The sequence below is a fragment of the Panthera leo genome, chromosome A1, assembly GCF_018350215.1.
Source record: "Panthera leo isolate Ple1 chromosome A1, P.leo_Ple1_pat1.1, whole genome shotgun sequence".
NCBI classification, from domain to species: Eukaryota; Metazoa; Chordata; class Mammalia; order Carnivora; family Felidae; genus Panthera; species Panthera leo.
In genome coordinates, this window is record NC_056679.1 from 189,994,869 (window position 1) to 190,020,960 (window position 26,092).

The window sequence follows — 26,092 nt, forward strand, 5'->3', positions numbered from 1 at the left end:
ATCACTTTCTTAGGATATAATCCTAGAAGGAGGAGTAGGACGATGCAGTTGAAGTGTGTACATATTTTAAAAGGCTTTTGCTACCTAGCAGCACACTGGTCTGCAGACAGGCAGAAGCACTCTGTACCCTCTGCGTGAAGTCCGCACCTTTTACCCTCATTAGCACTCTGTTCCCAGTAAGCAAAGTTCTTTGCCAACTTGAGAGATGAAAAATTGTACCCTAGTCTTTTAATTTCCATTTCAGTGATTACAGGTAAGGTTGAACACTTTCACTCTTTGTTGGCATTTATACTTTTCAGGGTGTGAGTTTTCTTTCATGTCCTTTTTCCTTTTTGCTTTGAAAAAAGTGCACTAATGATTGTTTGCAGCAAAGGCCCTCAATTTGTGACTTGGTTTTATGTACATATATATGGGATGTGTTTCATATACATTTCATCCAGTTCTTTTCTGTCCTAACTCAACGTGGGGGGGGGGGGTGGATTTTTCTCTCTCTTCCTGCCGTTCTTTTCTGAGTTAACAAGGGAACAGAAAAAGCATCTGTGAAAATAAATGTGGAAATAAATTTCTTCATGGAACACTTTGATTACGTTTAGTGCCCTTTGGAGGAGAATGGTATCTCGATATCCTTGGTATCATCCTTTGGGTTTTTTGAAAGTCTTTTAACTTATTTTTGTTCATCACAACAATCATGAAAGACGGCTCAACTATGGCAGCCAAACACCCATTAGCCCATTTCACAGGCGGGGAAACAAAGACTGAGATATTCAATGTCTAGCAGTAGATTATGCATCAATTCAGGCGTGAAGCTGGAACAAGGACCCCTGGCTAGTGTGCTTTCCATGGTAGCACCGGAGATCAAATCAGGTCACCTGACTATGTCCCAGAAATCAATGCAAACAGTATGACACCATCAAAACCTCTTGACTTTAAATATGTGGCAGGATCTCCCTTGTTGCTCACTTAGATATTATGTGAGTCCCCTGAACCCCAGCTAGCCTGGAAGGTCATATTTTGTTAACTTTTCTTCGGTCTATGGGACGACTAAATTTTGGACTATTCCTTGAGGGCTGGGAGACAGAAAACTGGCACTTCCTCTCCAGCCTCCAGAATGTCTAGGCTTTTGTTGGTCAAATACTCAGCATTTGACAAATTGAGATTTCTAACAGTCCCAAGGAAATGGTGTTCGCCAGAACAGGGAAGGAATTTACAGTCTTCTAAGTGGAAACACATGCCAAACCCTGGATGTGAGAGGCCAGATTCTTGTAGGATGACACCAACAGTGGAGCAGACACATTTCTATGTCGCCGGCTTGGGGGATTTCTCCCTAAAAGGAAATCTTTAGAGGACTCCTCTGCTCAGCCTCTGAAGGCCAAAAAAAAAAAAAAAAAAAAAAGCGTGCATACGCCACAGGATCTGAATTCTCCCCGTGGTGACTCCAAGGACCCAGATGCCACTGAACACTGAGTCACGGTTTTCAGTAGGAGGTGGGTGGCACACAGGTGGTCTGGTGATGGCTGCTCAGGAGCCTGAGGACGGAGCAGATCGGGTCCTGCCGTGTGCTCCAAATACTTGCCCTGATTTTTGAGAGAAGAGGCTGCCTTCTGCCCCCTCGCTGAGGATGTGAGTCCTTCAGACTCATCAGCTTTGGTGGTACGAGCAGAGAGGACCCATGGAATGCAAGTCTGAGTGCACACTGGAACCCCAAACCTTTTGAACAGTTGGCAAAGGCGAACAACACACACCCACCCTGGCTCGTCTCACCAGGGCGCCCCATTTCTCTACCTGCGGAATTCCTCCCCTGGCCTCCTGAAAATGTGCAGATCACTCAAATCAACTTGGAAGGAGACAGCACGAGATCCTTGTTGTGTCCCTCCCCTTTTCTCTTCCTGATTCCTGCCACTGTCTTGAGTTCTCTGAGGCAGGGGTCCTGCCCCACTCATCCTCATGTGCAGAACAACTGGCACTGGTGTGTAAATATTAATTTTTGTTTCAAAGATTTTATTTTTAAGTAATCTCTACACCCGAAGTGGGGCTCGAACTCACAACCCCGAGATCAAGAGTCGCATGCTCTATTGGCTGAGCCAGCCAGGCGCCCCTGCAAAAACTGATTTTAATTACAGCATTAACACATGAGCTTATTCACTTTTGAAAAGATTAGAGCATTACAGATAAAGCTGACGTGTCCTGTGATCACTGCCCTGTCTCTGTCTCTTTCACCTCTCTTCAGAGGGTGCCGCTCTTATGAACTACGAGTATACCATCTTTCAGGAAAAGCTTCACTGATATGGTTTTGTTGTATTCATTCTTCACCTAACTGTGCTCTTATGATCGATACACATTGATGCACCTAGATCTCGTTTTTCATTTTCATTATTATATAGAAAGTATTGAGCATTCAATGAACTTTACCACATTTTATTTAGTCAACCATCTGTTGGTTGTTTCTAGTTTTTGCTTTAACAAACAATGCTACAGTCAACATCCGTGTTCCTGTGTTTTTCCAGCAAAGATATCCAGAAGTGAATCACTGGTTCTCAGGGTGTGTGGAGGTTGAATTCTGAGAGGCAACTTACTCCTGTACTAACAGAATTCCTGATGCTAATAGAAGCACAATAGATACTTGTCTGACTTCCTTCTTTCTGGGTGGAATAGCTGATACACGGTGTAGAAGAAAGAACTCAGGCCTGAAAAATAGCAAATCTCATTCCAGACCTGACCCTGCCACTAACAGGCTTTGTAGACATTCCTCTCTCTGTGCCTCGTCTCCCTGCCTGTCAAATGAGGGGGTTAGACCAAAGGCTCTCCTTCTAAAGTTCCTTTTGTTTCTCAGAGTCCACTATACAAGTATGGTACCTGGGGCACCTGGGTGGTTCAGTCGGTTAGGCGTCCGATTCTTGATTTCAGCTCAGGTCATCATCTCACAGTCTGTGGGTTTGACCCCCATGTCAGGCTCTGTGCTGATGGCGTGGAGCCTGCTTGGGATTCTGTCTCCGTCTCTTTCTCTGTTCCTCCCCTGCTTGCTCTCTATCTCTCTCAAAATAAATAAAAATAAATCTTAAAAAAAAAAGAAGGATCGTACCTGAGGGGTCCCCAGCCGCTCTATCAGAGGGACCAGGTGAAGAGGGGCATACTTGGCCTCCAGGCGTTTCATCCGGACCTCCAGACGCTCCCCTTCTGCAAAAGGAGCAGCAGAGCAGGAAATGAGACTCAGGGCACCCTGGGGGACCTGAGGAACGAAAAACTCCCAGAGGGCCGGTGACGTATCTGTGTTCCAAAACTTGGACGGACTGTGTCGAATTGCTCTCCTTCGTTCTGGAAAGTGTGATCGGGACTCACTACAAGGAAAACGTTCTATTATCTCTGTCCAACAATAGAATTATCTGCCCTGTGCGGCGGTGAGTTCCCCATCATTCGAACAAATTAAAAGAAGGCTAGACAGGAACACATTGGGGATGATCTAGAAGGACCAAGGAACAGGGCCTGGAGTGTCACTTCTAATTCTGTGATTCTATGAATATCAAATAGCGGCCCAAAGCTTTATTTATCTTTTCTGACTGCAGATCTGAGTTTATTGCGATTAAGTGGGCATGAAGTTCAAATGCAAGTTGGCTATTTAGCGGCTGTTAGTGATTTCTTACCTTTGATGTAGACTCTAGGCAAGATGTTTTGGAAGGGTGCAGCATGGAGCAAATCACAGACTTCCTCCTGAGACTGCAAACAGAGATGGAAGGAAAGAAAAGGGAAAATAACATTCATTTTAAACCACGAAGAATTTTCATTTCTAAAAACTTGAGCACCACAGGCAGCCAGGGTTAAATTTTGGCTCTTCTACTGACTAGCTGTGGCATCTTAGGCAAGTTGCTTAATCTCTTTGAGCCTATTTATTTACCTATAAAATGAGGACCAGAATACTACTATTTAATGAGTTTTTGTAAGGACTGAGAGAAAGCATAACCTTATAGGATAGTCCTGGGCACATAATGAGTGTGCAATACATTTTTCATTATAATCTTATAAGAAATTTGTTGAGGATTTCAAACGAGTGACAGAGGAATCAAACAGAGATGATGGGCCCCAGAGCCTGTGTCTGTCTGATTGGTTATGAGGCTTGCAAGCTCAAAGCAGGTGGCTTGGCCAATCTGCCCACCCACCGACACGTATGATTCTATGCAAAGGCCTGTGTCTGTTTGGTTTTCTCCACACCAGACACCAAACAGTGAGATCAGAGAAACTAGAATCTAGGACAGATCCGTTGTGATGGTGACTTATTATGCATAAACGTGAGCTTTAGAAAGGCTTAAAAAGAGGGAAGAGTCGGCTGAGGACAGGCCTGGAGGACAGGGTCTAATGAGCTTGCTGTCCCGGGACCAGTTTACAATCATTGGATCTCAGAACAGAGGATGGCATAAGAGGACCGAGAGAAGCCACGCCCCCCACGGCTCTTCTTTAAACTGTGGGGATTTGGACTGGGTAAGACCCAGGCTTCATTCAACTCTGGCACTCTTGGATCCTGAACATCTGAGAAAATGAGGAGTATGAGTGCCCTTGGCTTTCCTTACCCAAGCATGGGTGGAATATGCCGTCTTGGAAATCTGGAAGGCTGGCTGCTCAAGAGGGGAACCCCCAAACTCCTTTCTCACTATAGGTCAGTCCTTGAAGCGAGCTAGCAGAGGAAAGACAAGTGAATCCTTCAAAAGGACTCTGATCTCAGTGTCTTAGCCAAAGGGGAAAATTTCCCTCTTTCTTAATTAAGCTATTTTCTCCCATAACCACTAGATCAAATCACCTAGTCTTGATTGCTATTTGTAAACTTAGGTCCTCGGCTTCATCGTATCAATCTAAAACTTGGCTTATTGATCATTCAGGCTACAATTTATTAATATGGTGAATTACATTGATTTTTTTCAGTGATGAACAAGCCTTGCATTCTGGGCATAAACCTCAATTGCATGTGATGCATGATCCTTTTTATGTAGTGCTGGATATTATTTGCCAATATTTTATCGAGGATTCTTACACTTTTTTAATGAGGAGCACTGATTTGCTGTTTTCTTTTTTAAATGTCTTTGGTTTTGGTATTAGGATAATGCTGACCTTGTAAGATGATTTGGGACGAGTTCTCCTCTTTTCTGTATTCTGGAAGCAACTGAGCAGAATTGGTATTATTTCTTCCTGAGACGCTTGGTAGAATTCACAAGTGAAACCATCTGCATGTGGAGTTTTCTTTGTTGCAAGTTTTTTTTTTTTAATTAGAAATAAAATTTTCTTAATAGACATAGGACTGACTATTCAGGTTACCAATGTTTTCCTTGCATGTGTTTTGGGGGTTTGTATGTGTCAAGGCCATGGCGGCTCCTTTCACCTCTCCCAGGCTCCCCACTTGGACGTCCAGCTCCTTGCTAAATATCACTGCTTGGATATTCCACACCTCCACATTTCTAAGGCTGACTTTCCCCTTCCTCCCCCCTTTGCTCACCGAATGTCACATTCATCTCCTCATGTGCCCAAGCCCAAAACCTGGGGCTCGTTTTCCTTCTCTTCACTTCCCATGATCATTAAATCCTCATGTCTCTCTCTCTTTTTTTAAACATTTATTTATTTTGAAAGAGAGAGAGAGAGAGAGAGAGGGCTAGCGAGCGCACAAGCGGGGGAGGGGCAGAGAGAGAGGGAGAGAGAGAATCCTAAGCAGGCTTTGCACTGTCAGCACAGAGCCCAACACAGGGCTGGGTCTCACGAACTGTGAGGTCATGACCTGAGCCAAAATCAAGATTCAGACACTTAACCAACTGAGGCATGCAGGCACCCCATATCCTCATGTCTCTTGCTTCTTTCCACATTCCTTCCCGTTGGCCACCACAACACTCTGAGGTCCTTACGGGTGGGGGTGTGGTCTCTAGTTCTGTATCTTCTCCCCAGTGCCTAGGACGTAATGGTTTCTCAATAACTATTGATAAATGAATGCATATTTGTTATCTCATATTTGTCTTAGATGAATACATAAATGTATTTATCCACATGACTTAACCTCCAAGCATGAGAATACCATTATATCCATTCACCCAACAAATATTGGTGGAGTGCCTGGTACTGTTCTAGGCTTTGCAGATAAGACATTGAACGAGTTAGACTAGATCTCTGCCCTCATGGAATTTATGTTCTAGTTGATAGAGACAGATAAAAACAAACAAATCAGAAAATTTCAGATGGTGATAAAACAAAATAGGATAATAGGCTAGAGAGTGACTGGGAGTGGGGAAGGGTCTACTTGAGGAAGGGTGGGTGGTTAGGGAAAACCTTTTTGAGAGAGAGACATGTGAAGAGAAGATGGAATGAAGTGAGGGAGCCAGCCATACAGATATGAAGTAAGAGCATTCCAGTGCAAAGGCCCTGGGGCAGAAGGTAAGCTGGAGCCTAGTGATGCCATGCTGGGAATCACAGTACACACTGAGGCCCTAATGGTAGGGAGGGACCAGATCATGTAGGGGTTCATAGGCATGGTATGAAGTCTGGATATTATCTTAAGTGCTATGAGGAACTATGGAAGTATTCTAAGCAGATGGTTGGTTACAATAGCTCCACTGCCAAGTTTTCCTATCTTTCTTGTTTTCTTTTCTTCCAAAAAATTCAGTGGCTCCTAGGTATGTCTTCTTACTAGAAAAGCTGACCATTGCATGAACCGTTAGCTTTCTATTTTATTAAATTTAGGTGGGTAAAATTGACCTTGGGTGCCACCTTAGGGGAGAGAGGAAGAGGAAGAAGGTTCTGGATCCTCTACAACAAGAGCAATGTTGCTGCTTTATTACTTTCACATAATGAGCTTCCACTTCAGATTTCCTTGGGGGACAGGAGTGTTCCGTCCGCCTCTCTGCATACTCCCCCCCCCCCCCCCCCCCCCCCACCGCTGCCATCCACAACTGCAGTGTCAGGGGTTCTCTAGGGCAAGGGGAACCTCCTGCTGGCATGCTTCCTGTGTGTTTTCTACCTCCTCATGCAATCTGTTAATGAAGGTGAGGAAAGACAGAAAGATGTGGTTTCCTAATAGAGGTGGGAAAGCATTTGCCTGCAAAGTCCCAGAGGATGAGCTACATGGCCATTTGCATAATGAGGCGGCTACATACCTCACAACACCTTTCACAAGGCATTTGTCTGGCATTCCTTAGCTGAGGCCATTGCGACGGATAAAAACGTCCAGTGCCGAGCACACAAAGGCTTGTGTCAGGGAGCCAAACCAGCCTCCACTGTGGGCGCCCATGCTAACGGTCGATCTCCTCCTTATCTAATCTCTATCTTGAAGGATCCACACTCGGCCTTCCACTCTGTCCAGGAACCCCCCAGCCCCTGGTTTGTGAAGCGCCTTGAGAGTAGTAGGTTTCTTACCCACTCGGCCTGCGCTCCTTCTGCTCCAGCCACAGCAGCGTTTGTTATTTGAATGCACCATCTGTGTGCTCATCACTGAATTTTTGCCTTCTCTCTGAAACGTTCCCTGCCCCTCTCTTGCCCATACTCCCTTTGCTTAGTCAACTGCCACTCTTCTTTCAGATCTCAATTCAACCATCACTCCCTCAGGGGAGACTTTCTTGACCCCCCTCAATACCTCCCCGCCTTGGGCAGGTTCCCTTGTTATGTGCCCTCAAAGAATCACATCCTTTTCCTTTCAACATCTGAGCGCAACCTGTTTTAGAATTTATACTTGCCTGATTATATGTCTGGTTAATGTCTACCTTCCCCCACTGGGATGTCATCTTCATGAAGGTAGGCACAATGTCCATTTTTAACTGTATTTTATTCCCAATAGGGAGCACAGTGAGTGTCCGATAGATAATAAATGCTCAGTAAGTATGTGCAATAAAAGTTGAATGTCTGTGGCATAAAAGGGAATTGAGACTTAGGACAGAATCTCTCCTGTTTTGGGTTTTCTTATATGGGCCTGGATGTTTCCCCTTATTACTAAGGAAAGTATTTTCTCTTCAATTTTACTGATTACTCTGTATGAATTACATGACACATTTTTAAGAAGTACTCCATGTGATGAGATTTTCAGGTGTTCTTAATTTTCTATCCCTTTCTTTCTCCCTGTTTTTTTCCCGACTTGTATGCACTTCCTGAATTTTCTATATTGTACATATATCATTTTAAAAAACTGATCTGAAACAAAACTCTGAAAGTAATTTTTTTAACTTTAAAATAAAGAGCTTTGGGGGATTTGAGCTGGAATTAGAGGGAAGGAAACGAAATCCTAGCATGCCACCTGGTCTAGCAAGGAAAAACATCTGTGCAGATTTAACAATGTAACTAGTATATGATTTTGTTTTGTTTAGGCTACACTTAAGGACAAGTTGCAGAAGAAAATACAAGTGTTACAAAAATACAGCTTTGATCATATAAAAGCAAAAGTAGCTGACAGGGGGTAGGAGGCAGAAGAAGTGTTAGAAGTGCAAGTTGGGGGTGTTAATTTCCTCATCTTTCACAGAAAGGAGTCAAGATATTAAATAATGTTAGGAAGAGAAGCAATGGTGGTGTGAGTGTATTATCTCTGATTATAAGGGAAGCAACAGAAGCAACAAGTGACATAATCAAATATTAAAGAACAGAGAGGAGAGATGTAAATGAGCTAAAATCTCATCTATCCAACTAGGGAGTCAGTAGGTATTGTCTAAAGGTGCCAATTAAGAAATAGAAGCTATCCTCATATAATTAAGCATTATGGAGAGAACAGTGAGAACAACTAGAAATAGAAATGATTAAAACAAGTTGCCTTGGGGACTGGGGTACAGGTGGGGCAAGGTGCAGCAGAGCCAAGAATGATGTTTTTCATCATAAGCTCATCTGTATTATTTGATTCATCATGTGCAATTAAGAATAATTTAAATGGAACAAAATGAAGACGTTGGGTTAAATGGTCTCTAAGGGTTTCTCCCTAGAACTGAGAATCTATGCCAACATAATGGCTTTGTTCTTCAGGGAAGGAGAATCAGTGAGCATTTACTGAACACTAACTATGTGCCAGGTGCTCTGTACCCATCATCCGCTTTGCACTTCAGGATATCCTATGAGGTGGCTCTTTCGATCTCCATCCTACATGCCAGGACGTTGAGATTCTCAGGGAGGTGACATTTCCTAGCTAGGTCCATGGCAATAAAGAAGCAGTAGGGCTGACAGGGTTAAGACCCAGGGCCAATTCACTTTGACACCATTGTTTCTCCATGGTAGTGCAGGTGGCCAAAGCCTGAGGAAGTGTGGAACGTTCTCCCCCTCACGATGCATATACAGGATGGGAAAAAAAAAAAAAAAAAAAAAAAAGTAAAATGATCAAACATAGAAACAGGAGAAGATTACTTAAAATCTCACCATGTGAGAAACTTTTTAGCCTCACTCATATCTGATAGGATCACATCATTTGTTGCTTTATTTACTGGGTTTTTAGTCATAGCTACGGACATTCTTTAAACTGAAAGAATTGTGACATATACAGGCAGCTTGAAAAATGAAGAGTCAAGAGCCAGCTTCCGGCTGAAGAAACAGGAAATTATTGAAACTTCTCTTCCTCCAACCCCAGAGGTAACCTCTATCCTGGATTTGTGTAAATAATTTCTTTGCAGGCCACTAGTTTTTAAAGATCTGCTGGTTTGATACTAAGGTAAAAAACTGGACCGACCACTCATTTGGTCAATTTACACCTATAAATTCCTTCTTTCCCCACCCTCCCAAACCTCCCTCATCCTTATCCATCCCTCAGAGCCCCATTCAAGCTTCACCTCCTAGGAGTCTTCCAAAACCCTCCAGTCGATAGGGGTTTTCTTTTTAAAAACTTATCAGAGTTCTTCTTCATTCAGGACCCCCACCAAGCTGTCTGTGGGTTGAGCTGTCTAATCTAGCCCCAGTCCAGGGCCCTCAAGTCTGTGGGTCCTGATGGAGAATCCGAGCAGTGTTTCATATCCCATGCAAATACTGACTGAGAGAGTCTTCTTGGAAGGACCAGTTATACTGAAGACCCACGTTTGATCAGACAGGAGAGGCCAACAAGAAGCATATACAGAACATGGGCATACTATTGTCTAGAGATCAAGCAAGATCTGGACACTTTCATTCTGACTCAGATATAGCCTGAGCAGAAAAGAAGTCATTCATTCAGTCATTTGACAAATAATAGGCATTGATTATACACAAGTTTCACTGCAAGGTGCTGGAGACACAACATTAAGTGAGGCAGACCTGATGCATGGCATTTCTCAAAATGATGAGGAAAATAAGTAAATGGAAAATTGTGGGAAGTGCTGCAGTGGGGGTGTGCATGGGGCTATGGTAATACATTAAGAGGGGCAACCAACCCAGACTTTCGGGGAAGATGACAGGGAAGGCTTTCCACAAAAATGAATGCTAAGCTGAGACCTGAACAGGGGTAAGTACTGGACAGGTGAGGGAGAACATCTCCTGCAAAGGCCCAAGACCAAGAGGGACCACAGCTGGTAAGGGGCTGTCAGCTGAATTAGACTGAAGCTTTCAGTGCTGGGGAAGGATCTTGTAAGCCTCGCTCAGGCATCTTAATGCCACCTTGATGGTTTCCATCAGGGAAATCTGCAGTTTCACTTTGTGGCTGCAAGAGAGAGAAGAGATTGGGGCAGTGGGGGACAAAGAGGTGTTGGGATCAAGACAGATTAGGGCCTGGAGATGGAGAGGAGGGAGCAGACATCGGACACCTGGTGACAGATTGGGATACAGGTGCAGACAGGGAAATGACACCCACCACCTGTTCACAGGGTCCAAGGACACAGTGGGTTTGCGGGCGGCAGGGAAGCTGAGATCAAATCTGGGTAAGGTGGATTATCTGATGTCTGTGGATGTCCAAGAGAAGATGTCTAACAGGCAACTAGAGGTAAGCTATGGGGCCCCAGAATCTGGGGAGTGGATCCAAACTTAGGAATCATCAGCATGAGGATAAAAATGGACTCCAGGAGAGGGAATGACATGAATGCAAGGGTAGGCAAGGGTGGGCGTTTCTCAAGGTGACCAGACCCTTCCACACACTTCAGTTCCTCTGACTCTATGAGACCAAAGAAAGAGAAGGTGCACAGTGGCACCTGAGATCAAGGAGACACTGATAAATTCTGGGTACTTCCTTGTGTACCGACAAACCACCTAACGGGGAAGACAGCTACTCTTCTACACTTGGTGCTGCCCCTTCCTTCTTTCCTTCCTCCCTTCTCTCCCTTCCTTCCTTTCCTTCACTGAACATCCACTGAGTGCTTGCTCTGTGATCTGACACACACCCCAAGGGCACAGGGTGAAGAGGGGTCTGGATGCTGCAGGAAACACGATGACAGGTAAGACTGGAAAAACTAGATTTAAACGAAGTTTATGATGTAGTGGGGGAAGACAGTCCAGGACACCTGTGCTCGGGAAAATAAAACAAAAGGCTCTGAAGACTGGGAGGAGGGAGAAACGACACAAAGTTCCTTCAGAGAACAGGCATTGGATAAGTTCTATCCCCCCAGGCTGGATAGAACTGGGAGGAACGAGACAAGACAGGAGACGGGAAACGGTGATGGCTTCGAGGTGGCTGGGGAGAATGCGCCAGTTTTTGAATTGGCAGGAAAAGTGCAACTGCAGACAGAGGGGAGACAAGATGAAGATCAGTGTGAAGAGAGCAGGAAACCATTTGCTGGGGCTTGAGAGGGAGGGGTGAGCTGACAGGGCTGCAGGCAGGCTGGAGCCAGGCTCTCAGTTGGGGGACCAAGGCTGAGTCAAAGCCTCTGGGAAGCTCCGGGAAGAGGAGAGAAGGGACTCATGGTAGCTGAGGGCCTGCTTATGAAGCTCCGGTGACTTTACATTCCTCACTTCACTCAACACAAAGACTGGGGACTGGGAATAGGTTTCCCCCACTATCTGAAGGCAGAGCGCTCCTAACAAAACCTTTCCTAAGGCCAAATGGCATAAAGCAAAGAAGCAATTACCATGAATTTATATGGAAAATGTTTTGAACATTCCCAGACCCCCAAAAACAACCTCTCTTTGGCTTCGTTGACACCTCGGGACGCATCTTTCTAAGGGGCATGCCAAATAAGTTGAGATAAATCACAGATGAAGCACAGTCCAAAGCTCTGGCAGCTTGGTGCTGAGATGCTGAGTGTAGCTGCTGGGAAGGAGTCTGGCGGGGCCACTCATGATGGCTCTGGAGCCACTTGCTGCAAAACAAAGGGTGAATGCTATTTTTGCTTTTCACCTCTTTTCCTGAAAGCAAAATCCTCCTTGGATTTCTTGTGGTTAGTGAAAACAGGTACTGTTGTAAGGTCTTCTGGGAAAGCAAGGCAGAACGCAAACTTGGAAAAAGCAGGGGAGACTTACACTTAGCCCCAGTATTTTTGGGGTGTGGAAACTAAGGCTCAGAGGATTTTAATCACTTTCCTGGAGTCTCATAGCTATTAAGTACAGGGGCAAAACTTGAACCCAGGCTCTCTGATAGGCCCTTTCGAGGAGAACACCCGGGAGTCAAGCATTGGCCACATCCTGCCTTTGTTCCTCTGCAGAAAGATTCCTGTCTCACTCAAGGCTGTGTAACTCAGCAGTGGAGCAGAATGAAAGAACAGGGCATGGCTGGTTTAGGAAGGTGGCCCAGTGGCCAGGCCGAGGTCAGCAAGAGAATTCTGAGAGATCTCTGCTCTTTCGCTTATACTCTGTCTATACCCAGAGGAATATACAGCACCTTACAATTAAAGAGGCAGTGTCACTAAGTCTGGAGACCATCGCACAGTATAAGACCAGAAATGCATCAAAGGGAGAGGAAAAGGCCTCTAGCTTCTCAGGAGGGGCAAGTGCCTGTGGCAAGTCTCCAAATGGGAATGCTGGTTTTTAAACTGCAAGTGGCCTGTTAGAACCGACTAGGTGCCAAATCTCCTCACTGAGTTTCCCTTACTCATCATTAGGTCCCGTGGACCCTGCCCACCAGAACACATCTCCTTCCCAACCACTGGACTGCACACCCAAAGCCCTGGGTGTTGGGAGGGAGGGGCTGGCCTTGTAATGCGGCCAATGCAACAGCAAAGGCCCCAGGGAATGATGTTCATTGCAAATCACTGGAATGAGAAGTCAGCAAATTCATGGAAAAAATGGAATTACGTCTGAGTTTTAATTGGAACATAGACCCACAGTCCTCCCTGAATCATGCTGCCTTGAAACAGAAACAGCTGACTGGTTAAGGATACCCAGTTAGTGTCCAATGCCTTGCCATACTACCTTGCTATACGGACCATACATCTGACCAACAGGAAGTGGGCATTTCAGTTGCCTCCTCGATACCAAAGTAGGGCAGTCCAGTGCCTAGAATGTCAGGACGAGTTGCCAGGGGTCTCCGACCACTTTGCTTTTATTGGGAGATAATGCCATCTTGTCAGGGTCTGTGTTTATTTTTTGGGAGGAGGTTAACGATTTCCAGCAGAGTTGACAAAAACCCAGGTCTGCTATAAATGGTTTCTGAAGACAGTATTTTGTCCAAGAGCATTCCATCCTAAGGGCTGCCAGGAGATCGACTTACGAGGATCCTTTCCTAGCAGATACACTTTGTTGTTTAAAAATCGACGTATTATGATCATAGTTCAAAAGAAAGGAATGAAACATCTTGAGGAAGGCTATCTTTTCATGATTTGAGTGTGGGCAACACATGTGCCAGCAGTGGCACTGGGGTCACCATTCATGACTGAGGCAGTGGCTGCTTTTGGAGGCAATTTCGACAACAGATTCAGGCTCAGCAGGATCGATTATCAATGTGTGCCTTGGGTTAGAAGAGGGGCAAAGGCACTTAAGGTACACATTTGTTATCCTTGATCTCCAAAAACCACCACCACCAACATTTTAGTTACCTTATATTAAGTGTTAGCTGACCTGCTATTTGTCATTTTCTCCTGGAAGTTCACCCAATACTTAATTCAGGCAAGGGTTGTCCCGTGAACAATGATTAATTTGGCAGATTTTCCCCTTGGCTTTACCTGGATACAACTGACCTATAACACTGTGTTGGTTTAAGATGTACAGTGTGATGGCTGGACACACTGCCGATTTGACGACTGTGAAATGATTACCAGTTAATACATCTTTCACCTCATACAATTACCATTTTTTGTGGGGAGATCATTTCAGATCTACTCTTGGTAGTTTTCAAGCAGACAACATAGCACTGTTAACTCTAGACACCAGGCTGTATGTTTCATCACAGCAGGTGGGTTTTTAAAGCTGCTACTCTAGCCCCTTTCTTTTTGTTGTTTAAGTATTTATGCTCATTTTTGAAAAAAAAAAAAAAAAGAGAAAATGCAGATGCATTTTTTTTTAAAGGGAAGAAATTTATAATCCTACCACCCAGGGGTCATCACAGATACTCTTGTGGAGGTTTATCCTGCCTGGTTCTTCTATACATATAACATTTAAGTATATGTTTTTAAATGATGGGACATAAAATATCTACTCTTTTGTAATCTATTTTTAATCACTTAGCATACACTATCCACATCTTCCTATGTACAGAACAGAGTTTCTCTTTTAATGTTTGTCTTTGTCTTTGTTTTGGCCTGGAGGAATCTTTTGGTTTCCCTGCACCCTTTTCCGGGTGACCATCTTACTTCTCAAAATTATTTGATAAATGATTACCTACTAAAGTACTGGCTCTATCTATCTCTAAACCCATCTCAGCAGGCTTTGTATTTTACTGGGGCTTAAATTTTTTTTTAACATTTATTTATTTTTGGGAGACAAAGAGAGACAGAGCACAGGCAGGAGAGGGGCAGAGAGAGAGAGAGGGAGACACAGAATCCAGAGCAGTCTCCAGGCTCTGGAACTGTCAGCACAGAGGGGCTCAAACTCACAAACTGTGAGATTATGACCTGAGCCAAAGTTGGATGCTTAACCAACTGAGCCACCCAGGTGCCCCTGGGGCTTTTAAACATTAGGTAACATTTCAAATCAAGAAAAGTCCCTAATAGGAGAACTTCAGACACTGATGGGAAGAGATGCTTTTGTTTGGGTCGGGGGAAGTCCTCTTGGTGCCCCTTGACTATAACACAAAGGGGCTAAATGTCAACAAGCATTTGGGTAGAAGCCAAGGATGGTAGGATTCAGCTGTACTCTGACCTTCAAAGTCTGCTGTGTGGCTGGACTGTGCACCCAGGCAAAGAGTGTAATAAAAGATGAATGACTCTAGAGGAATAGGCATGGCTGAATTTTCTGGGGCCTCGTGGGTCACAGCTGGGAGCTAGAACTTGAAGTACAATGAGAAGCCACCTGTCAGTTTTAAGCAGGGGAGTAGCATGATCTGATTTATAACTGTATGAAGGTCCTCTGCTGTTACGTAGAAAATCAGCTGTCATTTTACCCCCCAATGCTTTACCTACCAGTAAATTTCACCTTTAACAAGAATGGATAGGCAGTGACCCTCAAAGAAGCTGGGTTTGAGACAATTTCTCTTAAATTGCATACAGGGAAAAGGCAATCTTGTTTTCTTTCCTGAAGACCCTGAAGCACGGGGAAAATCTCCCCACCATGGCCCACAGGAAGAGGGCAGTCGAAAGAAGCATTCTGGGAGTTCTCTCAGAGCCACTGACAAGTCCCGTGGGGTCTTTTTCTAGTTTGGACTGGACAGCTTTCCTGGCTTCATCTGCCTTTCCATGATTCTACACTGATATTTCCTGCTTAGAAATCAAATAGATGGACAGCATGAGAGTCGTGGCTGTGTTCAGCACTAGAAGATGCCTCTATAAATTAAAAAATGAGGTCAGAAGTGGCTCCTAAGCATATGTTACCAAAAATAAATCTCACCAACTAACAGAAAGAAGTAGCTGGAAAAAACAAAACCCTCATAACTTGTCTTCCTCCTTATACACTGTGACCTTGTCTGCTTAGTGACCCTTTTTCTTCTTAACTTTCTGGATTCCATAATGAAGTTTCCTTTTCCCCTCTTCAAACTTGTGTTATGAAAAATACTGAACATATAAAATATTTGAAAGAACAATGCACATCCTTATACTCCTGACGTAGAATCACAATGACCTTTTCTTTTACTATTTCTGTTGTGACTCTATATGTTTTACTGAATCACTGAAAACAAGTTGAAGTCATTGCATTACTCAGCCTTAAATACCTCAGCATGCAACTCCTAAAACCAAGATTATCCTCCTGTGTAACCTCAGTATTGTAAGCATCTACATTAAAAAACATTCTTGGGGGGCACCTGGGTGGCTCAGTCGGTTAAGTGTCCGACTTCGGCTCAGGTCACGATCTCACGGTCCGTGAGTTCGAGCCCCGCGTCGGGCTCTGGGCTGATGGCTCAGAGCCTGGAGTCTGCTTCCGATTCTGTGTCTCCCTCTCTCTCTGCCCCTCCCCCATTCATGCTCTGTCTCTCTCTGTTTCAAAAATACATAAACGTTAAAAAAAAATTAAAAAAAAAAACATTCTTGGGGCGCCTGGGTGGTTCAGTCGGTTAAGTGTCTGACTTTGTCTCAGGTCATGACCTCATAGCTCGTGGGTTCGAGTCCCGTGTCAGGCTCTGTGCTGAAAGCTCAAAGCCTGTAGCCTGCTTTGGATTTTGTGTCTCCCTCCCTCTCTGCCCCTTCTCTACTCAACTGTCTCTCAAAAATAAATACACATTGAAAAAAAATTTTTAAAGCACCCACACAAAAATAAAGGATACCATACAGATTCAGGATACATATTTAAAAAAACTAGGGTCATGTGATACACACACGTCGGATCCACATACAACAGCATTAGATGCTACCTTTAGGCTCCATCTCTGGATGAAAAACTACGTACCAGTTTTAGCTGATCTCCTGAAGGGAACCATCAAACCAATCTGAAAACAATATTTTCTTAACATTCGAAGTTCTGAGGCGACCAAAAGGCAGTAGCACTAACACTAGTATTTTATGTTTTTGTCTTTGTCAAGTGAGCGTGGAGAATGAGCTGGGAACTGGAGGCTGAGGACCCCCAGGAACCCCCACTCTGATGTTCTGGTGGGAGGGTGCCGGAGGGAGGGTGGTTACAGGGCCTAACCAGAGAGTGCAGCATTCTAAACATTTCCTTATATGGACACACGTAGCCCGTTAGTGAAGTGTTTCCTGCATACTGATGTTAAGCCCCAAAGATACAGGGCCTGTGGAGCAGGTTAGGCTTCCCACACCCAGCTTTGTGCAGAAAGTACGAGCAGCAGCCTTCCAGCCTCTCGTCTGGGATTCCAGTGAACAGTGGAAAGTTCAACTGTGACATATTCCAACTGCTCTTGTGCCGTGCGGCCCTCACTTCCAGGAGTTCTTTGTAAACCTGCCTAAATAAATCCGTAATCTTATCTGATTCTGCGTGTCTGGGTCTGCACGTGTGTGTGGTCCTTCCCCACCAATCTGAGCCTCACTTGAACAATGCTATATATCACCCTGTCTCACCTCAACTCTTTCCCCTGCCCCCTGAATTGTCAGGGGGAAAAATGATCATTGTTCCGGACCAGAACCATGTCTGGTCAGCTGGGAAAGATCTACAGCCAAGAAACTAGCTTAAAAAGTAGTTTTCCCTTACCCTCAAGTGCACATCAACGTTTCCCAAGGCAGGCATTTCCTAAAAGGTGGGAATTGTAGAGGCAGGGAAGTGATATTTAACAATAGTGGGTCACGGAGGGAAACTTACTTTCCTCTTAGTTCCCTAGCAGTCTTTTTGACAACTTTGTAAGAAAGCCTCTCATTTAGATCCAGCATATCTCAAACCTGTCTAACATTTGCTAAACTCCATTTTTAACACGGCAGGCCCCGGGCTCAGATGTCTGGGCAGACAGCAGCTGGGATTACATTACTTTGTTGTATTTTGGTTGAATTTATTATTCTGGTTGCTTTTTTTTTTCTTTAAGTTTATTTATTTTGAAAGAGAGAGAGCGAGATTGAGAGAGCGAGCATGTGCATGAGCGGGTGAGGAGCAGAGAGAGAGGGAGAGAATCCCAAGCTGTTAGCACGGAGCCTGATGTGGGGCTTGAACTCGCAAACTGCAAGATCACTCTCTGAGCTGAAATCAAATGTCTGACGCTTAACCGATTGAGCCACCCAGGTGTCCCTCTGGTTGCTTTCCAATGATGGCAAGAGATAATGATTTTGTTTAATGGAAGTGATATACAGTTTCCTTTTAAAATAATTAAAACTTTTTTTTAATGTTTATTTATTTTTGAAGGAGAGAGAGACAGAGCATGAGTGGGGGAGGAGCAGAGAGAGAGGGAGACACAGAATCTGAAGCAGGCTCCAGGCTCTGAGCTTTCAGCATAGAGCCTGATGCGGGACTTGAACCCACAAACCATGAGATCCTGACCTGAGCCAAAGTCAGATGCTTAACCGGCTGCACCACCCAGGTGCCCCACTTTAAAAATAAATTTAAGTTAAAAAGTAAGTTAATTAAAATTATTTTGTAAACAATACAACCAGTGGTCTGTAGATACAGCAAGAAATATGACAACACATCAGTGACTAGCCTCTGGAAGCACTAGTTAAGAAGACTCCTTCTAGATCAGGGGCTCTCCACCCTGGCGGCACACTGGAATCAGGGGTGGAGCTTTTGGCCTGGTATTTTAGCCAGGGCCACCTTGGGGCCAGGTGAAGTACCAGCATGGATGTTTCAGGAGTTTTCTGAGCGACTGCAATGAGCGGCTGCGGCTGGGACCACTACACCACCTCCCGGATGTCTGCAGGTGTCTGCCCTCCAATAACACCCAGGAGAGCAAACTGCATTTTGACTCCCAAACCCTCAGCATCTAGGCCTTCTGTCCACTGGGGTCTCCTCTTGGGAGAGTCATCAGTGCAGAACTGAAAAGCCAAGGCTCTGGTTTCTGGGCAATTACTGGCCCAGGCTGATGATACAAGTGCCACAAGTTTCCAGGACTGAGGTGGCTTTGGATTAAGGTGACTGGCAGCCTCTTGCTCAAATGGAATGGCATCATCTTGGAAGATTTTAGAGAATAAACAGGTATGTTTCTAATCCTCACCTAGAACTGAGCTGATATGTCCCTCCCCTCATCATATAGGACATAGGTGATAAGCCTGTACTGATGTGCTGAGGATACAAAAATGACCCTCAACCAGGCAATCTGTCCTGTCATCCCCTCCTCTCTGATTCCATTATTTTATACCCCTTTTCACTTTGTTGTTGTGGATCTCGGCTGGTGGTCTCCAAACCTTTTGGACCATAAGCTTCCATTTGTATAATTTTGAGCAAACATCTCCACTGACATGTATTTATGTGATCAACTCTGGAACACTGTGTTAATAAACAGGAGGGCTTAGTTCCTTTCTCATTTTTTAAGTAAATAGTTAAAAGCTATGAGATCATTCTGCCTACCCCCTGGAGGGCTAACACTCCTCCGCTGCAGACTGAGGGTATTGATTGTGAACAGTGTCATCAGGAAAGGGATTGTGTCCAATGATCTTGGAGTCCCACACACTGACCGCCTGGCCCATGGAGGGCTCTCAGTCAGGTCTGCAGACTCCCTGACTCTCAGCAGTCAGAACACGTTTGCTCCGTACCTCATATATTGATGAGGGTAGCAGGTTTGGTTTCCAGACTGGGATGTGTCTGAAAGGATGTAAAAATACTTAAAAACCAGAAAGCATGTAGAGGTATTACTGGGAGTCGAGGTGCCCTCTTTCCACAAAGCTTGACTCATTTTTAATCTGGAACACCACTGGGTTCTGGGTCTGGGTTGGAGGACATGCTGCTTGCAGAAAGGCCAAGGAGTGCTGCTCAGCGGTGCCTGGATGTAGGGACAGATCGTGACTCCTGAGTAGCCGGAGGGGTCGTTAGTCAGGGTGATGGCAAAAAGAACTCTGGATCAAGAACAGGTGGGGATATGGAGCCAAGGTCTAAGATGGACAGTGAAGGGCAGGCATTTGCTTTTTTACTTCTCATGTATCAGGATTGTGTACATCTGCTAAGTGTGTGAGGACCTCCTCTCCAGGGGGGGAAAAAAAAGCAAAAAGTGTTTAGTGCACTAAATTTGTACAATAATTTAGAACGTAAAGTAAAAAGTGGAAGATTGCCTGCCCCCACCACACTCCATGTGGATCACCACTCTTCTCAGCTTGGTGAGCATGACTTTTATAACTAAACAAAGTAAAAAAAAACAATGAAAAAATTTAATATTGATATGCTGGAACATACAAACATCTGCAAGGATGTCCTTCAGAACATGAACAGTGGCTCTCTTCGTGCAGCAATGTGGTTTTTGTTTTCTTCTTTCTGCTTCTCTGGGTTTTCTGGCAATGAATTTATTTAAGTTATGCAATAAGAAAAACAAAATTAAAGAGAAAGGACTATAAAGTGGAAGCAGGAGACAGAGGGATCAGACGTGGAGCTGGAACTAAAACCCAAACCAAAGCCAACAGCATCATCTGTGAGGCTTTGTAGAGCAGTCCTCTGTCCCTGAGTGTGCTAACTGTAAGGATCCTGGGTTCTCACCCCAGGTCCTGCACTAGTTTAACCCTGGGAAAGTCATCTCCCTCTTGGGGCCTTGGCTTCCTATCTGCAAAATGTGGGATTGCACTAGATCAGTGTTTCTCAATAGGGGGAGGTTTTGTCCTCTCAAGGAATATGAGGCAGTATCTGGAGACCTTTTTGGTTGTCACAACTGGGAAGGGTGTTACTAGCATCTAGAGACAGGCTAGAGCCCAGAGGTGCTGCTCAACACCCTACAATGCATAGGACGGACCCCTACAACAAAGGGTTATCTGGCCCCTACAACAAAGGGTAATCCCAGTGGTGCTGAGATTGTGAAACTCACCCTGCATGGCACCCAGTTCTATGAGTTTGGGCCCAAGGCCTCCTGTAAGAGGAGCAATGACTGCCCAGACTCTGACTGTGGTCCACTCTGACTATAAGGAGGAAAGAAGAAATAAACAGAGCTCAAGGCAGGGAATACTCTTAAGTCCCAGACGATGGGAGGTCCTGCCATAAAAGGCAGAGAGGCAGACAGACAGGCTGTCTTCTTCCCAGGGACCGGGCTTTCCCTCTTTCACATGAACAAACAGGGCCCTCTTCTGGTGTGTGTCAGCATAATGAACAATGGGCTGATGGCTCAAACACAATACAAAATTTGAGAAAAAACTTGGTGACTATGGAATATTTCCTTAATGACAATCTTCTGATTTCCCAGGGTAGGTGACACTAGTTACTAGATACTAGGTAGGAGATACAAACAGAATTTCCTTTAAAAACATAACAGGACTGGGGTGCCTGGGTGGATCAGTCAGGTGAGCGTCTGACTTCAGCTCAGGTCATGATCTCACGGTTTGTCAGTTCGAGCCCTGCATCAGGCTCTGTGCTGACAGCTCAGAGCCTGTAGTCTGCTTTGGAGTCTGTGTCTCCCTCTCTCCCTGCCCCTCCCCTGCTCGCATTCTGTCTTTCTCTGTCTCACAAAAATAAATAAACATTAAAAAAATGAAAAAAAAAAAAAACCATAACAGGACTTATAAATAGATGCCTAATGAATGCCGATTCATTTCAGGGTAGACTCAACAAATATTTAAGAGCCTGCCACCACTAGACCCTTTGTGGGCACTTGATCAATGACGCATGTGGCATTGCCATTGCAGAGCAGGGAGAAGAAGGTCTTTTCAGTCACTGCTGCTGGGATAATCGGGAAGAAATGAAAATGGATTTCTACCTCCCACTAAACACACACATCAACTCCAAGTGAACAACAGACTTAATGGTCTGTTAAGCCTCAAAAGGCTAAAACTCTAAACTTTTAGAAGATAATACATCTTCATGACTGTAGAGTAGGAAAGATTTTTTAAGACAAGTCACAAAAGCACCAACCACATGGGGGAAGAAATGATAAATACACCAAGCCTTAAGAACTTCTGTTTACCAAGAGACAAGCCAAAGAAATGTATTTGCCATTTATGGATCCACAATATATCAATAATAAGTACAAATAAATATGGAAAAGAGGGCTTAATTTAAAAACAGGCAAAAATATTGAACAGCCTTTTGCAAAAGAGGCTGTCCAAATGGCTCTACCTTATGGAAAGAGGCCCAGCATCAGTGTTCAGCAGGGAGATCAAAACCATAATGAGATACCATGATGGAACGGCTTTCATTGAAAAGACAACTCCAAATGTTCCTGAGGATGTCAAGAAATTAAAACTCTCCTACACTGCTGAATGAGTGAATAAACTCTCACAACCACTTTGTAAAACAGTTTGGCAGTAGCTCCTGAAACTAAACATTGATCTACACGTTGTCCTAGCTACTCTACTACTAGTAAATTTACCTAATAAAAATGAGAACACAGATCCACCAACAGAAATGTGCAAGAACGTTCATGGTGTCTTCATTTGTTACAGCATCATGCTGTAAACAACCCAAATGCCCACCCACAGTAACATGGATAATTCACTTTGTCTATATGGTGAGAATTCTGCATATTCTGTATGTTACTCCATGTATGTTAGACCTTAATTAAAAACACCAAGCAAGCAACCTGCTCCACAGGTATAGGGGTTTCTATACTAATATTGCACCCTGAATTTGAAGAAATATTTATAAGCACCTAATTTAAAGAGAAAAGGTATACCTTTAGACAAGTAATTAATCTTTTCAATTTATATCCTCTCTTCCTACACATTAATGATATATTAATAACCTGTTAGAAACAAAAACACAAGCCACAGAATGAAAGAAGGTATTTGCAGCATATATTTCAACATGGAACCCACAGCCAGAAACTGCAAATCTATCAGAAAAAGACAACACAAGATTAACAAGCAAAAGACTTCCTACTTTGTATTTTTCAATATTCTTCCAGTTTTTCTGTTATTATTAACCTACAACTATTAGGTACTATTTGTATTCTTTAAATTAATTTTTAGTTCAATAGTAATACTTGAAAATACTTTCCTTGCAAAACATTAGACATTCCAGATAAAATTAAAGTCCCTGTTGACCCCTAATCCTAGTTTACTCCCTGATACATGGAGAAAATAGCTGAACTATCTGATATGCTTTTTTTCCCTAGATTTTTTTTTTCAATGCAGTATATTTTGTGGGTTTTATTTTTTTGTTTATTTTAATTTTTTTTAAGCCAATGCAGGGCTTGAACTTACAACCCTGAAATCAAGACCTGAGCTGAGTCAAGAGGCAGAAGCTTAACTGACTGAGCCACCCAGGCACCACCCTCTTTTTTGCTTATTTTATATATATGGCATCATAATATGTGTCTTGTGCTGGGACTTGCTTTTTCTCACTCAGCATTGTGTCTTTCAACATTTTCTATGTGGGTACATACACCTTATTCTTTGTAACTCTTCAGAGTCCTCCAGGAGAAGGTCCTCTGTGGATGGCCATTAAGGGCCCTCCCTTCCACCTTCCCTCCCTTTCTTTTTTTGCTAATTGTTCTTTAATTAGAACAATTGATATGTTATTTAAATATTTATTTTATTTCAGTTCTGTAAACACAAAGGCTCCAGAAAGCTCATGCCTCATTCTAATCTCAGAAAGTACTATGTTGGCCTGGGGATTCCCCCAGTTGTCTAAGTAGAAAGCATAGCACAGAGCTTTGTGGGGGCCCTGATTCTTGCTCTGTTGGCCTCCGCCAGGACTGGAGTCAGTGCTGGAAACCTGTGCTTTCCTTCTTCCACCTCTGCTGCTGATGTGCCATGAGACCTCAGGAGACCAGCTCCCCTCTCTGGTTCCCCACTTCCTCCCTCATGAATAGAGGGGTGGGGACATATACTGTTAAGGTCTCTCTCAGCTCTGAAGGTCTTTTATCCTGAGTATCCTCTTGTCTTCAGTGATATATGCAAGTGACCACCTTGGCATGGCTGCCTGAGAAAAATTTTCCCTGTCCTTATAGTCCCATCAATAGTCTGCTTCTTAGGGGAAACTTAATTGGTGCTCTCGGGTCACAACTCCTCATGAAAGAAGGTGCTAACAGGAGACACGTAGGCCTGAGGCTTCAGGGGCCAGCCCTCCCCCACCTCCACCCCTCCTGGTGCCCCTGGAGCCTCTCCTCATCTTTCTGAAGCCTTGAACAGAACTGTGTTTCCTACTCATCCCTGTGACTTCTGAAGGCTAAGTTGCCATGGCAACACAGGCCACTGAACCGTGTTCAAAACCTGTTACCATAAAGAGGAACACTTAGCTGTCTCAAGAGTCTATTTAAAGGGGAACAGAGAGGCAATTACTCCTCATGGAGGGAGAGCAAAACCGTGTGCATTTCTGAGCCTCTCCGCGGGGAAGGGTCTGAGAGAACAGATAGGACACATCCTCGTTGTAGAGGTGGGGACCTCAGACGTGGAGTGAACTGGCTCGCTCTGGGTCACACGGGACTGTTAGAGGCAGGGATCACTAGGGTTCTTATTCCGAGCTTTTCATCTCACTCTACCCCTGTTACGTCTCCTCCCTAGTGCCTTCCTTTCCCTCCCCTCTCCATGTGCTTCTGCCTCCAGGACAAACCCTGAGCTGGGCAGCTGCAAACAGCCGCAGCGTGTTTATGGCTGGTTCTTCTCCCAAGGCCCAAAGGGCCTTTCCCAAGAGTAAATCAGACCCTCTGCCTCACTCTCCATTTCACAACACTCCAACGAATTCCTACCCAGGACTGCCACCTGTTCCTCCCTCCTCTGCTCCTATCTTGTCCCCTGTGCCCCTCTATTCCAGCTCATTCCAGGTTTTTTTCTTTCTTACAAATATCAAGCTCTACCCTCTCTGAAATCAGCATATCCCTCCCGACCACCATCACGCTCTATCCCGGTTTCCCTTTTATGCCCTCACAGCATGTACCACCCTCTGCCTTCACGATGTTTGGATGGTCATAATCTGTCTCTCTTAATGAAGGCTATTCACACACAACCTAGAACTGCAGTCAGCAATGAACGGGCTCTCCATACCCCTGTGCTGTATGAGTGCACAGAGGCTGCGAGATCTTCCCAGGCTGAGATGATGCACCCTCAGAGCGACACCCCTCTCCCTTTCCTTCCACTACTCCACTGCATCTGTGGCCCCGTGGCTGGAGGGCTGTGGACCCCACACACAGAGGAGCAGGTAGCACGGAGTGTTGGCGAGAATGGGAAGGAGGCAGGCAGCCTCTGTGACCAAGCCACAAGGGCCGGTGGGGACTGCCGAATGGTCAGGCAGCTAAAAGGGGCCCTGGGTCTGTGTGGTCCTGGGAAGTGGGAGTATGGGGAGGCGAGCCTGTGCTCATCCTGCTAACTACCACCAGTTATTTAGTTCTTACTGTGTGCACTTTGCACGTTTTGTCTCCTTTCGGCCTCTAAACTACCCTGAGGGTTAGCGTGGCCGTCTCCCATCACACCAAAGGAAGAGAGCACTATGTGCTCTCCCCTCAGCCTGGACCACGATTCCTGGTTCTTCAGCAGGCCAATTCCTGACGCTTCTCCTGGTCACCCCCTGAGGGAAGTCCTCCCTTTCTCACCAAGACCACACCAGGTTCTGTTTTGTGTTCCCACAAAACCCTGCACTCCTCCCTCCGAGCATTGCTGTAATGTATGCACAGCATTTCTGTGTGAATACATGGCTCAGTGTGAGTCTCCCCGCCACTGTCCAGGACACAGGGCAGGGGCTGACGATGACTCCACCCCCCAGTGCAGTGCCCGGCCTGTGGCAGCCAAGCAGTTGTTATTTGTTTAATGAGTAGATGGAAAACTAAGCCTCGGATGAATTGCTGGGATCCTGTGGCTAGTGAAGGTGGGGCTGGGACAGGAACCCAGGTCTGTCTAACGCCAGAGCCTGTGTTCCTCCCAGGGTTCAAATGGTCGGAGCTGCCTGAGAGCAGAACAGATCTGTAGCACATACCCCGCACGGGACAACACGAGTCTATGCTGCAGGGCCTGCTGAGCAGGATACCCTGGGGGGCCTCAGGTCTCTGGCTGGGCTGGGGGTCCCTTCCAGCCTGGAGACGCTCCAATTTCTTTGGGCTCAGGACTCACCAGAGCTTGCTCTATGAGCAGGCAGAACAGGATGGCATTGCCCACCTCCCTCAGGCTCTGGAACACATCTGTTTTGAGCTCTGCATACTCAATGATGTCCTTCAGCTGGTGGTGGAAGAACTCCAGGATCCCTGGGGAATGAA

The 26,092-nt window shown here is 45.0% G+C and overlaps 1 protein-coding gene across 6 annotated transcripts in view; it reads right to left on the reverse strand.

The window, feature by feature from the left end:
- Positions 1-26,092, reverse strand: part of CYFIP2 (cytoplasmic FMR1 interacting protein 2) — a 128,904-nt gene that overhangs the window by 10,519 nt on the left and 92,293 nt on the right. For all 6 annotated transcript variants that reach the window (XM_042948350.1, XM_042948343.1, XM_042948358.1 and 3 more), the window contains 3 exons: positions 25,950-26,080; positions 3,639-3,711; positions 3,080-3,174 (listed from right to left, as the gene is read on the reverse strand). In XM_042948350.1, coding sequence (XP_042804284.1) covers positions 3,080-3,174; positions 3,639-3,711; positions 25,950-26,080 — 299 coding nt within the window. The remainder of the gene's footprint in view (positions 1-3,079; positions 3,175-3,638; positions 3,712-25,949; positions 26,081-26,092) is intronic.